This window comes from Pleurodeles waltl, chromosome 2_2, assembly GCF_031143425.1.
Source record: "Pleurodeles waltl isolate 20211129_DDA chromosome 2_2, aPleWal1.hap1.20221129, whole genome shotgun sequence".
Classification (NCBI taxonomy): domain Eukaryota; kingdom Metazoa; phylum Chordata; class Amphibia; order Caudata; family Salamandridae; genus Pleurodeles; species Pleurodeles waltl.
In genome coordinates this window covers 810,074,492-810,091,872 of record NC_090439.1, presented here as the reverse complement: position 1 = coordinate 810,091,872, position 17,381 = coordinate 810,074,492, and the positions used below count along the sequence as shown (strand labels likewise).

General features: G+C 42.2%; 1 protein-coding gene across 2 annotated transcripts in view; it reads left to right on the top strand.

Annotated features, from left to right (window-relative positions):
• LOC138282643 (regulator of microtubule dynamics protein 1-like) overlaps positions 1–17,381 on the top strand; it is a 528,856-nt gene that overhangs the window by 365,517 nt on the left and 145,958 nt on the right. For both annotated transcript variants that reach the window (XM_069220437.1, XM_069220438.1), the window contains one exon: positions 9,760–9,847. In XM_069220437.1, coding sequence (XP_069076538.1) covers positions 9,760–9,847 — 88 coding nt within the window. The remainder of the gene's footprint in view (positions 1–9,759; positions 9,848–17,381) is intronic.

The window sequence follows — 17,381 nt, the reverse complement described above, 5'->3', positions numbered from 1 at the left end:
GATGGCACCCAAGGTACTGGCGGTGTCGGCTAGACTTCGCACAGTGCAAGTCTACTATTTATACAGAGCCGTCCCTCTGCCCGGTGCCTGCGATGCTCGAGTGAGCCTGCAAATTTTTGCCACATGGTTTGGACCTGCCAAGTGATACAGACGTATTGGTGCAAAGCGAAACAGGAACTGGGAGGGGTCCTGGGACAAAAGGTGCAGAAGTCCACGAAGTTAGTCCTGCTAGGGGTGATGGAGGAGATGGGAGGAACACGCGCAAAACACGCCCTGGCTGCCACAGCCATGCTGGTCACCAAAAGAGACATTGCTGCTGCCTGGAACTCCCCCGAAGGCCCGTCACTCCGAAAATGGAAAAGGGGTGTTGATTGGTGTGCAAACCAAGAAAAATTGGTATTTGAATCCAGAGGTTGCCCACTGAAATTTGAGAAAATATGTGGACGATGGGTGGACTTACTGCCATAGAACAAAGGGAGAGCACGGAAATGAATGCTGTAGCAAGACCCGAATTGTTGTCTGCTTTCTGGTCCGTAATGCTGTCAATTCTCAATGTTGAGGATGGGTTGAAGATGGAACTCCATGTACCGTATGTGTCTTCTGCTCTGCACCTTTCCTTCCCTTTCCTTTTTCCCTTTAAAACAATAAAAATTGTTTATCAAAAAAAAAAAAACGTTCTTCTACCTGTTCGTTTAGTAACTCGTGTGAGGAACGTTTACAAGACCAATTCATGTTAGGGTGTTCTCTTGAAGAGGCCAAGGAAAATATGTGGCAGAAAGACAACCCTTCACTGGATGAAGTATTAATGATTGCAAAAACGATTGAGCATTCAAGAAGATGTGTGGAAGTCCTTCGCAATAGCAACATGGATAAAGACAGGAATGAAGATATTGAGATTCAAAGAGTGTTCAGCGTGCCTGCAGATGCAACCAGAATGAGAAAAAAGACTACTTCACAGTCTAGTAAAATATTTACAGGAAGGTGCTTTCGGTGCTGAAAAACTGGCCATATGGCTAATAATAAAAAACGTCCGGGTTGGGGAGTAATTTGTAACAACTGTGGGGAAAAAGGCCATCTAGCAGTGTTTTGTAGATCTAAAGGTGATATGAAGAAAGTAAGAGAAGTTCAAGGAGGAGAGGAAGGATGTGAGGTTGATTTGGTGGGTGAGATTGAAATTTTACAAAATATTTGTGGTTCCATTAGTGGCCCTATTGACACCATGTTAGTGAATGGTGAGGCTGTCAAAAACTTATTTGGCTCAGGTGCAATGATTACACAAAACATTTTATGATCATCATTTGAAGGGGAAAGTCAAATTAATGAAACCAGATCTAAGACCTAAGGGTTATGGCGGAGAACCAATCAAACTGTTGGGTTACTTTTGAGGAACCATAGAGTTTAGAGAACCATTGAATACCTGCAAAGATCTCCATTTTGATAAAAGGTGATTCCTTAATCAGCTGGTTTCATCAACGTGATTTGTATGTTTACCTTGACCTGAATGAGAGTTCCACAGTCCAGCTAAAGGAATTTCCAAGGGTAGAGAGAGTATCTGGTAATACCTCTGATAATACCTGTCACTGGGTTGTCAAATTTCCAGAGGTGTTAAAAAAAGAACTAGATTGTCTTAAGAATTGTGTACATGAGATCAAATTAAAAGCTACCGCCCAACCTAAAATTGTTAAACTGAGAGTGGTCCCGTTAGTAGTGAGAGAGAAAATGAAAGAAGTTGATATATTTGTTTAAAATGGCATTATAGAAGAAGTTGAGGCTTCAGAAAGGTTGGCACCCGTTGTGAGGGCACGAAAGGCTAATGGTGACACTAGATTGTGCGTTGATTTGAGAGAACTTAATAAGTCTGTCATTGTGTATCATTATCCCCTTCCTAGCATAAATGAAACGTTATGTTCCTTAAATGGAGCTAAACACTTTTCAACTCTTGACCTGACCTCGGTGTACCATCAGATAATGTAACATCCCTCTTCTCAAGCTCTTAAAACCTTTATTATGCCTTTTGGTACATACACATTTCTCAGAATGCCTTTTGGGCTAATATCTGCTGCATGCGTTTTTCAGAGGGCCCTGGAAAAGGTGGTGAAGTTCATAGAAGGAGTAAAGGTCTATCAAGACGATCTTTTAGTATTTGGATCGACTTCGCAACAACATGACCAAAGTTTGACAGAGGTGTTAATGTCTTTGAAGGAAAATGGGTTAACATTAAAGGTTGAAAAGTGGAATATAGATGTAGATACTATTGAGTTCTTGGGTCACCAGATATCAGAAAGGGTCATTCGACCAAGAAGGGAGTTGGTGAACACCATTAATAATCTTTTGGCTCCCAAGAGTAAGGATGAGTTAATGGCATTTCTAGGAATGGCACAGTTCTATATAATAAATGTATCCCTCGGTTTGCTGATAGGACAACAAAGATGAGAAGCCTGCTATGTAAAGGGAAAGAATACAATTGATGTGCAGAATGTGAGAATGAATTTCATGACATTCAAGAAAGCCTAGAGAAAGCATCGGAATTAGAAAGTTTTAACGCAAAGGATGAGACTTTGTTAATGGTTGACGTAAGCTCTAAGGGGCTAGGTGTGGTTTTAATACAAAAGGCGAACGTGAAAAGTAGAACCATATTATTCATTTGGAGGGGACTTAGAGTAGCAGAATGTAACTATTCAGTTGTTGAAAAGGAGGCACTAGGTGTGTTCCGGGCGGTGAGAAAGTTAAGGAAATTTCTGTGGGGGCATGAGTTTAAAATTATAAAGGACCACAAGCCTCTTAAGGAGGTATTTATGAAGAAGGGCATTGATATGGTTTTACCTTGAATCTGCAAGTGGGTGGTGGCCCTACAAGAGTACGAATGCAAAGTGTCCTACTTACCTGGCGTGCTGAATGTGCAAGCAGATTGTCTGTCAAGATTAGGTGGTTCACATGAAGAAGGAGATCTAGGAAGTGGAGAGTATTTTGCGGGGGAAGATTTTGATGAGATAAAGGTGTGTTTTGTTACGAATGAAGTGATACATGAGTCTGAATGGAGAAGTGAACTTATGGCTGATGAAGTTTTGCAAAAGGTGATCAGGCTAACACAAGGGGAGTGGTGTACGAAACGTGAATGTAGTAACGATGTGTTGGCTTATTCGGCAGGTGAGGAATGAGTTGGCTGTTGTTGATGGCGTCTTAGTAAGGGGAAGCAATCTTATACCTCCTGTTACTCTAAGAAGCCAGCTGGTCAATCATGCCCATGCTAGTCATGTGGAAATCTCCAAAACTAAGGAGAGAGTAAGATCTAATTACTGGTGGCCTGCAATGGATATGCAGTTGGAGAGGGAGGTCAGAAATTGTCATGAATGTGCTAGATCTGATAAAGTATTCAAATGTAGGACACAACCACTGACCATAAGAAAAGAAGCTGCAGGACCGTGTGTGGATATAGCATTGGATATACTTGGTTCAGTGAGAATAAACTCACATGAGTGCCAGGTCATTGTCTACTTAGAAATGTACTCAAAATGGCCCGATATGAAGGTAGTGAATTCGGTGGAAACTAAAGATGTAATAGGTTTCCTGGATGAGCTGTTTGAGAGGGAGAGTTCTCCTTCATCTATTCTCATGGACAATGGGGTTGAGTTGACCTCTGACTTAATGGAGATTTTTTTGAGAGAGAGAGAGGTATCAAACACAAAAAGGCAGCTCTGTACCGTCCGGAGTCTAATGGTGTTGTTGAACATTTTATCAAGGTCCTCAAAGAATGTTTACAGTTGTCCTCAGTGCATGGTATGAGATGGGAGGAAGAGATGAAAAAAAAGGTTTGTGAATATTGTTTAACACCACATTCTAGCACAGGGGTTTCCCCTTTTCAGCTGTTTAGGAGTAGGATGCCAATATGTGAAGTTGCTCCCAAATGGGTACAGGAGAAAAGAAAAGGTGTAGATGATCATGTGGTAGATATTGAGGGTTTGAGAGAAAAGGAGAGGCTACAAAAAATTAAAAGGAAAGAAATGTTTGATTCACATTAACACTGCAAAAAAACAGTGGTGAAGGTGGGTGACTGGATTAAGATCAAGTCTTCTAGAAAAGAAGGTGTTTTCTCAAAATACAAAGGGCCTGTTGAAGTCAAAGAATTGCTTACAAATGCTGTGAAAATGAGTGATTATAAGATCTGGAATCACAATAGAGTTGCTAAGTGTGCTAATTTTCCGACTGGGGTGGTCTCTTGGAATCAAAAAGTGGACTCGATATCAAGGTGAGACCGAAATGGAAAATAGTAAAACCCAGTTGTCTAACAGACTATGTGTAACACAAGGCTAGTGTATATGTCTCAGGGACATTTGTATTGTTTTACATGTTTATATGCTGTTTTGTTTAATGATAGATTGTTTATTGTTTAGTTTTTGATGCTGTTATGTTGGGAGTGGAGGTGATGTGGTATCTTAGAAACATACTGTAAAGTTCCATCAAGTGAGGAGGTGTGAATGAAATGTGACATCATTAAGAGAATGCTGTGAGAGGCAATTGGAGTAGGACACAGGAAGGTGCAGAAGGCTATTGTGTGATCTGCTGGTGGATGGAGCTTGTATAATGAATGTACCTACAAATAAATCTTCTATTTTGTCAACCCTGGTGGAGGTGGATTACTTCAGAGAGTATGGGATCTTCAAATTGTATCATGTTGGATAGGACTGAGCCATTTAAAAGATGTGATATAATGTAGACCTTTTGCATAATATATAAAGCATCAGGGGCGGCTCCTCCATTAGGGCGGAGGAGCGTTGCCACCCGCCAGCAGTGGCAGCTTTAAAATATTTTCAAGAAAACAATAATAAACTATGTTTATTATCGTTTTCTTCAGAAGGGGCAGGGCATTGCGGTGACAAGCAATTGAGGGCAGTGCACAGAGCACCCCCCTCAGAGCACATGTGTGTTTGGCCAGCCGTCTTGGTCCGGCCAAACACACATGCGCAGTAGGCTCTCTCCAGCCCAGCAACACAGTTCCCGGGCTGGAGAGAGCTGCTTTGAGCGTCAGGATTGGCCACATGGCAGGCTGGGAGCCTGTGCCTGCAGCGAGGAGATGGAGGAGCGGAGTGGCACGCAGCAGAGGAGGTAAGTGGTTTTTTAAATTTTCTTTTTATTGAAATGTCATTGTTATTTATCCCCCCCTCTCCCTGGCGCGCCACCCCACCCCACCTCTCCTGGTTGTCACGAGCCCCGACTGTTAAGCATATTGTTTTATTTTGGAAATGGATAAGTACAGTTGAAAAACAATAATCTCTAACATTAGGCAAGAAAAAAGTGTGTAATGCAGCTTCTGGAAGAACTATATTCCTCTACCACTCCAGTGAAATACAATAATCTTTCAACGAGTTAGCCTCCATGGCTGATCTTTGATGGCATCAATGCAGGTATGCAGACCAAAAAGGCCCCTAATATCCACTACTTTGAAATGATTAAGGGCTGAACATATCCCAATAGAGGGCCCAGATAGTGACTTTAGGGTGTGGGCAGAGGATTGCAAGGGGAAAAACGTGTGTCCAAGTAAAGTACTTCCTTCACCTCAGAACCCCCTTTAACATTTTAAGAGGAAGAAATAGAGCGCTGTAGCACCCCATGCTTTAAAAGTGGCACATCAGCCAGCTGCTAGACAACAGCCACCTTTAAACATGATGTAGAAACGAAAGAGGGAAGACAGTGAGTCACAATCACCAGGACCAAAGGGAAATGGGCTGAAGAGGAGGGTAGAGGCAGGAACAAATTAGGGAGGCGTAGACAATTAAAAAGCCACAGATAATAGGCAGTGATTTGGGATACAGAGGTATAAATAGGAATTAACAGGTCTAACAGGTGAGGAAAGGGGCAAAGTCGGTTTACTGCAGGTTGTAGCTGGTGGTCAAAGTAAAGCTGGTAGACTGAACATCGATGAGTGGTGGCCAGTGGGCCTGAGCAGAAGCAGATATCAGTTGTCTTGGCCATGATTTATATTGGGGCACTGGGCAAATGACAGTTACAAGGTGGGGGCTGGCTGCAACATTATGCAGACAAATGATGGCAGGGAGAGGGTGAGAAAAATGAGAAAGGAAGGTGAGATTTGAACCATAGACAACTGAGGCACGAGATTGGGAAGTTTGAGAGGCAGCCAGTGGTGGTGAATGAGCCCGAGCAGTGAAATGGTATTACCTTTCCTTGATAGGGTGGGTGCATCACTCAGGGGCTGGGACCAAATAGCATTGGCTAGATTTTGTAAGACTGATTTGCATATGGCTAGGTCCAAACTGGAGTGGCATGGTGGGTAAAAGAACAATAGATTAACCCAGATATGTGACTGCAGGTGAGTGTTTGAAAAGTTTCAGCACTTCCTCCATCATCCTTTTGTGTTGCTAAAGTTGCCCTAAGTGGGAAGGGTATGCCCAGACGTGGGTCCTGTGCTCACTGTGCCACTGGATTAAAGCTATACTGGCTGATAAAGGGTGATACCCTGAAACCAATCCCAGGAGCTTGTTTACGGTCCAGGGAGGACTTAGCCTGGCAGTTTGGGCTGGACTGTTTCCATAGGGGACAGGGTCAAGACTGATTTGCATATAGCTGGGTCCAAACTGGGGTGACATGGTGAGCAAAAGAATGATGGATTAAACACAGATCTGTGATGGGGTAAGTGTTTGAAAAGTTTCAGCACTCTGTCCATCATACTTTTGTGTTGCTAGATTTTGTAAAAACCATACTCTTGTTTGGTACTAAAGGCTGCTTTCGGCTCATTTCCCTTTTTGATATAAACTAAGTATATGCTTCTCTTAAGTATAATACGGAGAAAATCTTGACAGTCTTACTTGGTCTAATAAGACAGAAATTAGGAGCATGAATTATCTATTATGGATGGTAACACCACGGTAGTCTATACATGGCTGATATTCAGCATTTAGTTTCAGGGTAAAAAAGATTGGGGTCCTGGCTGGCGACAATGAATGGCTGATGAATCCTTTTACTAAGTTTTCCTGCAAATAGGTTTTTTAATGCAAGGTGTTAGTCGGTATATCCTGTATGTGGAACTGAGGTTCCTGATTGAGGCACAGTTGTATTCTCTACAACATGGTTAGGTATTTGCTCTCTTCAGACTGAATACATTTGTGTAGTCTTGATAGGTGGATGGGACTAGTACTTAGTCCTCCTGTGTTACAAAGCAAATCAAAGGTTGTTTCAGATGAGGTGTCAGTCTTGGCCAATACTATTGCGTACAGTGATGAGAACTCAACATAATGGATTTATCTTGCCAGTTGAGTTCAGTCTTATAGAGCCATGACCAAGAAGTATCAAACACAATAGGAAACAATGGGGAAGAGATTGCATCTAAAGAAATGGACATAGCATGGCCATTTTCCATAGCTAGTAGCACTGTTTCCTTCTCCCATTAGGTATCTCAATTAGTCAGAAGTGTACCAAATATCCCAAAAACCACCTTGGGAAGAGTATTGTGTATGACAAGAATCTGTTTGTCACAGAATTCTTTATCAATAAAAATGCTAGAATCTCCTCAGTTAGCAAGTGCTTTTATCAGAACTGGATCACTTAGCATAGAAAGGCTGAGCTTCAGATGGAAATATGACCTTTTAATAGAAAACAGATTTTTGCAGAAGAGGCTTGTCTGGGGTTTGCAGTTCAGAGACAAACCTTCTAATTTTTGTGCAGCAAGGGTGCGGCTTCTTACGAAAAGTCCAACCTGGCCATAGTAAGTCTCTCTTCTTTCTGCCCGTTTGTTCTTCCACACTCAAGGCCCTTCTTGTACAGCCAGCTGCGTAGGTTTTTTACTCTATTTCAATAGCATTGGACTATTTCCTTTAATCAGCGGTGTTGCTCAAGAGAGTGCTCCTCTAGTTAAATAGAAAAAGATCCGGGCAACTTTCATTGTAAATTTTAGGGTTTGTTTTAGAAGTTGAACCATAAAAGCCTTTAAGTGTTCTGATCTCCAGAATACCTTTCATGTAGAAATAACCCTTTAGCATCACTAGTAAATACTTTCTTTAACCAAAGCCACCATTCTCCCAAAGGGTTGTGTAGTCCTCACATACTCCGGAGGTACTAGGAATGGCAGGAGTCAACTTTTAACGCTAAAGGCAGATGATAAATAACCGTAGAGGTGCCAATATATTAATACTTTACTTTCCCTAATTCTGTTTCTCTTACCTGATCTTCCATAAGGGAAAGCCAGTAACGAACCTAGGAAGTACCCGGTTGTCATCCCCAGTTTAGGAGACGATGCTGATATGTGGTCATCGAGTCCACACAGCAGATGAAAGTCACTAGAGGATAGAGCTTCAGAGGCATAGTAAGGAACAACAAAGAGAAACCCGAGGGGAAAAGGTAGTACAACCCAAAGTGCAGGAAATGCCCAAACTGTGAACGAACTTAGCAAGTGGGAATCACGGAACCAAGCACTCGCAAAGCAACTTGCTATTGCCTCTCGACTGCTTAAATTATATGGGATGTGGTTCTCCTGGAGTGTGATTGACTGACCTTTGTATAAACTACAAGACCTGGCTCCTGTCCCTCTGTCTCCTATGAACCAGTCTCTGTGCTCGAAGCATTCTCTTTTGCCTTCTACCAGGTCTTTCACCTTCAGGTTAGCAAACCTCACCTGCTGTTGCCCTGAGAAGAAACAATGCGGGCAGTACCATCTGCTTTCAGATGCCTAAACAAAAATTATAAGGGTGGGAATAGCACACTGCCCCATCTAAACAGCTGCACTCTGTAGGAGCTAGGAAACGTGGCCTACAGACCTCTCTCCAGTCAGTTCATGTAAGCCTGCGACAGCTAGTGGATATGGTCAAGGTGTCTCACTGAAGGATTTACCAAGTCATGTTTAGGCAGGCGCCTATGTATACCAAAGCTTTTTGCTTTTTGCACCATCACCCTGATTTGGGATATATTTCAGAGCTGGTTGAAGGAATGAGCTTCCTAGAGGGTGGAAGAGATGGTTCAGGCTGGTTGGAGCACTGCAGTTATTTTATGTTTGTGGTGGTATAGTGACTCCGTTATCATTTCGATTACTTTAATTGATGAACTTCAACATTGTATTAATTTCCATTCTGGCACGCTTATTACTGCAGCGCGAATGCTGTCGTTAATACTGCTGGTAGGCCTGAACACATTTATCTTTTCTCACCAAATTTCTCATGCAAACGCGAAACGCTGTATCCTTCATATTTACATGCAGGGTCGGCTTTAGCGCTGGTGGCGCCCAGTGCGACAATCTTTTTTGGCGCCCCCACGCCCCCAGCTCCATATGACCTCCTCCACGGGTTCCCTCACTACCACCCGGTAAAAGTGCCCCTCATTTCTCTATAGCCACTCTCTTACATTCATTACGTTTGTTTAAACACTGGCTTTACTAATCAACTCAGCTATCAACTAAAAATACAGAACTATTCTTTGCAGAACCCATATTAACCCTCTGCGCTACTTTGTGGTGATTCAAAACTGCCACTGGACAAAACTCCGATCATTTTCTCTAGTAGGAAAATTAATCACTGCAGTAATCATATAATTTTAATTGCTGCATGAAAGCTGGACGCACAAGGAACTCTGCAGTAGGTGCTTATAAATCGTGTATTATTGCTAAACACTGCACACCCCCTGAGATCACTACCCCCTATCCAGGTCAGCGGCCAGTGCGACCGCACAGCTCGTACCGCCCTAAAGCCGGCCCTGTTCACCTGTAACACGTTTCCTAATTATATTACGTTATGCAATAGTTTTTGTTGTTGTCTGCAGGTCCTATTTCGTTGCGGAGATGCCTTGGGCTCAGAGAAAAATTGCTTCGGTGCTGTTTACAACTCCTCCGACATCTACATTTGAGAAGGTATCAAAATATATTTTTGTCTCAATCAATGTGATGAAAAGGCAGCAAATGAATGAATTAATTCGTATTAAAGCTATAACATGATTCTGTTTTTAATTCGCTAAATAGAAAAAATTGCTATGTCTTAAAGAGTTATTCGAGTGTTGAGTATTTATTAAATAGATGGTTGTATGTCAAAATACAGTCTGATATAAATATAGTGTCTATGGTTTACAAACATATCGTCCGTTTGAGTGTGATTTTATATGAGCAACTCCAATTATTTTTCAATATTAAAGTCGATTAGAAATTATCTTGTATAAACATTTTACTTCCCTCAACTTTCGAAAACATTTCAGCGTGTGCTACCATAGTATTTCTGTACTCCAGTTAACCTTTGCCATATTGGTAAGATGATTTGCAATTGATATAGCCTTGAAATAAATATATGTTACACGGAGGGGAGACCAGTATTTTATAACGCATAGCTGTAAGTCTCAGGTATAGCTTGATCAGAGCCAAGACTCGCCACTGCTGGCGAGAAGCAGTGGGTTGTGGTATGCAATTTCTTTGAGGCATTCTGTGTTGTGATTATCACCTGCAGTCCCTGTGCAGGCCAGAGATGCATCTATACAGCTAACCCAGTCGTTCTTAACCTTTAACGTCTGAGGACCCTCACTTAATCATTACTGGAGCCGAGGGACCCCCCACTGAATCATTATTCTAATCTGGGGGCTCTGGCATAAGCATTTTCCATGATTTGAACTGCAAAACAACACACACAAAATATAGAATTCATCGAACAAGTACAGAAATGGTGAACTATTTTATTTAATTCACCAATAAATATAAAAAATCAGTTTTAAGAGCAACATTGGGGCTTTTCTAATTGAATTGAGGTTACTCTTCTTCCATACTTTACTCTGTTTAATGCACTTGCACTACTCCCACATAGCAATAGGATACTAACTTAATTTTTAGCCTCCAATTACAAATTCCTACACATTTACAGAACGTTTTAAAATTTCAAATTGTACATTTTGCTTCTAAATTTATATATAGTTTATTAATCTGTTAACATTATTTAGTTTTCAGTTGCGGACCCCTCTAGTATACTTCCTGGACCACCAGGGGTCACCAGACGACTGGTTAAAAACCATTGACCTAGCTGGTGAAATTTACAGGGATTGGCAATAAATTACATATGTGGGTCTCGGTTTCACTGTGCCACTCTAACAAAGTGATACCTGACTAAAGAGCCCTAATTAGGTAGAAACTGGTCCTAGGTTGATTGTTTTCCGGTTAAAGGAAGATCTAGACTGCTCCTGTGAGGATCAGTGGCCAAGCTGATTTGCCTGTGGCTAGGTCCAAACTGACGTGGCTTGGTGGGCAAATAAACAATGGATTGGGATACAGCCCCTAGTTATTGCCAGTGGCTGAGATTAATTAGAGCATTTCACCCATCACCTTGTTGTTTTTGCAAGTAGATGTCACAGATCCTGGAGACATCTGCCTCTGGTACCTCTGCTCCAAACAGGACTCCAAGGTCTGTGACAGATTCTCACTGTCAGGCATTGGCAATCTAAACTCCACATTGGCAAGCATAAGAAACAAATTGCGTCCCATTCCAAGTGCGGGTCCATTCTGGATCCCACTGCTGTTCACCATCTTGGGTAAGTTCAAGAAAAAGTAGAGAGACAACTTCAAGAGAAAACTAAAAAAAAATGTGTTTTTTTTCCTTTTCCCATGAGCTCCCTCTCCAAGGTGAGGTCCCATAGTCAGCACTCCTTAAGGCCTGACTCCAGCTTCTAAGTCCAACTCTGATTCATTTCTCTGCCTAAGACCAATGCACCTCAATTTCACGGGGTCATCTTCGACTCCACAAGAGATTGTGGTCTTCAAGGAGGCTATCCTGCAGCTCCTCAAAATGATTACAGATCTTCTGGAACCATAGATCCTTTGCTGCAGGCCCTGCTGGTTGTTCCTTTATTGCCGCAGGAACTGACTTCAGCTAGGGCACACCCCATGACATACTAAACCAAAAACCGAGCACAACCTCACTATTAGGAAGACTCTTTCCCTGTACCCGGGCTTTGGAGGCAGTATTTTAAGAGGTCTGATTCCCAATGGACCTGAGACTGTCTCTTTGTTTTGCCCTTCAGGTGTCCTTAGCCTGTCCCTAAAAAAGAACAGTACTGTGAGTAATGGTCTCCCTGGGGACCCTAATGCTCAAAAGGTGGAGGATACACATGAGGTAGTATGGGACCTTGTGTAAAAGGGCCTTGTATAAAGGGGCCTTGTGTTAAATGGGGTGGGCACATGTGGTACACAGGCCATCCTCCCCGGATCTGAAACCTATTCTACTGCTTCTTCTATTTTGGCTTTGAAGACAATCTGTACCTTCAAAAACTTGGCACCAGCATGGGAAGCACCTTTGCTCCAAGTCTAGCAGACCTCTACGTTCACCATTTAGAGAAGGAAAGAATTTTGAAAACCACCAACCGAAATAGGGAAAACATTTCACTATGGAAAAGATACATTGATGATATTCTGGTCATCTGGAAGAGGGAAGAAACACAAGTGGCCCCTTTTTTGGAGTGGCTTAATGTGCAGGATCAGTTCCTGAGATTCACTCTTAAGGAGAGTAAGGAACAGCTAGTTTTTCTAGATCTTAACATTATAGCAACCAATGGCACCCTAAAAACCACCACTCATGAGAAACCGACAGCCAAGAACTGTTTGCTACTTTTCAACAGTGCACCCCCTGCCATTTGAGAGAAAATCTTCCCTTTGGACAGTTCCTCAGACTTAGGAGAAATTGTTCTGAAGTATCCGACTATAAACAGCAAGCTCAGAACCTTGCATTAAAATTGGAGGCTAGGGAATACGCTCCCAGAATCATCAATCGTGCCATGAAACGAGCATGCAACAATAACAGAGTGGCTCTTTTGGACACCTTTCCCCAAAAAGAGAAAGAGGAAAGACCTATCTGCATTACGACATTCAATGTAGCCTCCAATCAGGTGAACAAGACTATCAACAAGCATTCAAGAGGATCATTTTCAATGACAATACCACATGGGAAATCAAGGGTATCACCAACTGCAATACCCAAAGAGTAGTCTATATGATTACATGCCCATGCAATCGAAATTACATAGGAATGACTACCAGTAAAGTGAAAATTCGCATTGGTGAACATCGTAGCAATTTGAGACGTGGCCGCGCCACCACAAAAATGTCCTCTCACTACATTAATAGCGCACACACGGTAGATGATTACCAATGGGTCATCCTTGAACATCACAAGGAGTCTAGGAGCGAATCCTTCCTACCTGATAGAGAACAACGTTGGGTTTTGAAATTATGCACCCATCAACATGGCCTGAACGAAAACATCCCCTGGGGCCAGTTAATGCAACACTAACGACTGGTTCCCTTTCACGAGCATGACACCAACACATCCAGCAGGTCACCATTCATATGTTAATATACTTCACATGAGTCCCTTTAAGCCATTTGTCACCATTTAGGAATTCAAAAAAATATTTTCTTTTTCCAGCCCTGACATATGGTAGCTGTTTATCCTCTTTTTGTTATTTTCTATTTGTTTATTATTTTTTCTCTTCCTTTCCTCCCCACCCCTTGTCTTCTTCTCTCTCTCCCCTTCTTCCTCCCTTTTCCTTCCCCCCCCCTTTTTCCTCTCTCTTTCTCCTTTTTTTGTATTCTAGTGCCCGTAATACTTTTTTCAGGCACCTCGAGGGACACCCATGATCTGGGGCCCTCGCAGCCCTCTGTGTGGACACTGATGACCGCCATCTTGGAAGGTCATCCGTCTAGTGCTAGATGCGCCCACAAGTTGGGATGCGTGAGCAGCTTCTCCCATAAATACCGGATCTCAACTGGAACCGCAGTGTTTTTGGACCCCGGTGAAGTGAGAATTAGGCTGTAAGCGGGAGAGTCGCTTTGATGAAGTAAGTGCGCACAATGCCTCTGACCACCTGCAGTGGTGGTGATGCGCTCGGTGAGTCTAACTTTGCTGCAGATATTTTTCAGTATGTGACTACAAGAACACCCCCCTTCCGGAGGATCTAAGAGGCGAATAGCGTAGACACTAAAAGTAGGTCACGCATGCACCAAGTGTGTTTTCTTAGAGGTGCCTCACGTGTTGAAATGTTTTGTAGTGTTTCTATATGTAGTATGTCTCATATTTGTTTTTCTATGTGGATTACAAGTGCCATTGGGCAGGGTGATGGTGGCAATAGCACCACACCCCTGAGAGATGCAATTAGCAACTTTTACTCTTTTATTCTTTCTTTCTTACACAGGTTTGTCCAGCAGAACATCGATACCTATGGGTATTATTTCATTTAATTTAGTTGTATATATTAGCCACACCACAGAGCATGTAGTAATAGTGCTTTCATTAGTGGTAGGTGTACAAGGAGTGAAACTAGGGAGTTCACCTTGGTCCTGATGAGGAGTCTAGGGGTAGACTCTGAAACATGTCGACCATTTAGGAGGTAAGGTACATAACATACCCCCCTTCCAACACCCCTTTTTAACCATACCACCTCTGTGAGACGTATTAAATAATAATATCATCCAGAGGGCGGTATTTTTAACTCACCAAGACCCCACCACTCCTATCCCTTTTAGCATTCACATTGTTGAAACCAACAGTGCTCCCACGTATTCCGCTGGTCGCAGCACGCCTCGTTCTGTAGCAGAACGGGAGGAAACCCAATGATGAAGCATGCCAACAAGGGGTAACCCTGGCGGATGGGGGTTTTTCATACAATTTTTTTTTTTTCTCCCTGTGGAAGATCCTTCGAACTGGGCCTTTTTGTAAAATTACCGATGTTCTAAGGATGATAGACCCAGTCCCATCAAACCCTTCTTCTCCCCTTTTGTTAGCATATTTTGAGATCTGGCCTTGGTGTCAGATTGTGTTGAAGAGACCTGTGTGCACTGTTGTGTCACCATATTGCCTCCCTTGGATGCTTGTCTTTCGGTTTTTCCAGACGTCCATGCATCACAAAAGGACATATCTTTTGATAGGACATGATTAGCTGGCGAGAAGGCAGATTTTTCCCTAGAACACTTCTAGAGTTGCAGAGCTATGGTTTGTTTATTTAGTTTGACTTTCTCCAGTTCCACCAACTTTATCAAATAATGAGTGGCCTTGTCTGTCATTGGAGGCTGCCATTGCAACCTGTTCAGCCCCCCTTTTCTGGCTTAAGGGGTGGTGGTAGAGGAAGCAGTCACCAACAGAAGCAGCAGTTGTCGTTCTTGCCAAGCACTATTGTTGCCAAACCCCTTTAATTTACTCTCCATTATTCATTTGGGGCCAGTAGGGGGTGTAGAAATATATTCCTAACTGTTATACTGTTATGTCAGACCAATGGTATTTCATATTATTCAGCAAGATTTTGCCCATCCTATTTTTGTTCTCACTACCTCACATCCCTCAAGTTTGTGTTTGGACCTGCGCAGATCAGGCCAGTTTCTACAACTTGCACCTTCTCCATGCACTGCTTATACCCCTTTATAATATATCAGTTGTACCATCTAAAATAATATTATTTACAATAAGAGTTATGACATCACAAACCATATCTTTCGTGGGAACACAGAGACTGGTAGTGTGGTGAGTTTTAGTTAATGTAGTTTGGTTACTGAGTTGAATACACTTTGCATGGAGATGCGCTAGTTATAATAATTTGAAGGTATTGCTTACATTTTAAATTAAAGGTGTAGTTATATGTTTTGGAATTTAAATTTTTTGTACTTTAAGTTTTATTTGTAGCTAAAGAATAAATAAAGTAAAATAAATGTAAAGGTGGTGAGTAATTTATAAATTTAAGGTATGACTATAACTGAAGAATTTCTAATGTTTGTGTATTTTAAGTTTGGTTTGTATAGAAACAATAAGTAAAGTATTCCTAGCTATAACAAATGTTTAACCTTTGCTTTGGCATTGAATTTAAATGTTTTTTTATTTTTAATATTTTTTTGTAATCGTAGAGTTTACTGTTGTTGAGTGGAGTGCGGTGCAGTACAGTAGACAGGAGTGTTGTAACTTGTACTGTCGTAGACTATAGTGTCGTAGAGTGGAGTATAGTGCAGTGAAGTAGAGTGGAATGTGGTACAGTGGGGTGTTGTACAGTGCAGTAAAGTAGAGTGGTTTTTAGTAGAGTGGCATACAGTTGAATAGCATAGAGTGGAGTATTGTAGATGGAGTGGTGCAGAGTACAGTGGTGTACAGTAGAATAACATACAGCAGAGTGCCATAGAGTATAGTGTGGTAGAGTGTAGTAGCGTACAGTGTAGTAGTGTAGAGTGCAGTGGCATAGAGTGAAGCAGCATGCAGTGGAGTGAGGTACAGTGAAGTGGAATACAGTACAACAGTGTACAGTGGAGTGTCATACAGCAGATTGACATAGAGTGGAATAGCATATAGGGGAGTATTGTGAAGTGTAGTGGTGTACAGTAGAGTAGCTTAAAGTAGTATGGTATGGAGTGGAATAGCATACAGTGTATTGTGAGAGTGGAGTTGCGTACAGTGCAAAAGCATAGAGTGGAGTATCGTACAAGGGACTAGCATATAGTGCAGTGGTTTAGAGTGGAGTGGATTGGCATAGAGTGGAGTGGCATAGAGTGGAATATCGTAGAGTGGATTGGTGTACAGTGTAGTAATGTGCAGTGGCGTACGCTGGAGTGTGTTAGAGTGGATTGGTATAGAGTGGAATAGAGTGGAGTGACGTATAGTGGAGTGGATTGGTGTACAGTGAGTGTTCCAGAGTTGACTGGCATAGAGTGTAGTGAGGTAAAGTGTAGTGGTGTACAGTGGAATAGCACAAAGTAGAGTGGTATACAGTGGAATAGTGTATATATGTACACTGGAGTGGTGTAGAATGGAATAGCATACAGTGGAGTGGTGTACAGTAGAGTGTTGTAGAGTGGAGCAGGGTAGAGTGTAGTGGAGTAGACTGTAGTGGCATACACTGTAATAGGGTGCTGTGGAGTGGCAAAGAGTAGATTGGCCGACAGTGGAATAATGTAGAGTGTAGTGGTGTTGAATGTAGTGGTATATAGTGGAGTAGCATACAGTGGAGGGGTGTAGAGTGGGATAACATTAAGGGGGTTATTCTAACTTTGGAGGAGTGTTAATCCGTCCCAAAAGTGACGGTAAAGTGACGGATATACCACCAGCCGTATTACGAGTTCCATAGGATATAATGGACTCGTAATACGGCTGGTGGTAAATCCGTCACTTTTCCGTCACTTTTGGGACGGATTAACACCTCCTCCAAAGTTAGAATAACCCCCTAAGTGTTTCTGGCATATAGTGTGGTGACGTAGATTGGAGTGGCATTTACTGTAACAGCATAAAGTAAAGTGGTGTAGAATGGAATGTCATACAGTGGAATAGGGTAGAGTGTAGTAGGATAGAGTGGACTGGTGTAGAGTGGAGCGGCATAGAGTGGAGTGGTGTAGAATGGAGTGATGTACAGTGTAATAGCGTAACATGGATTGTTGTAGAGTGGAGTGG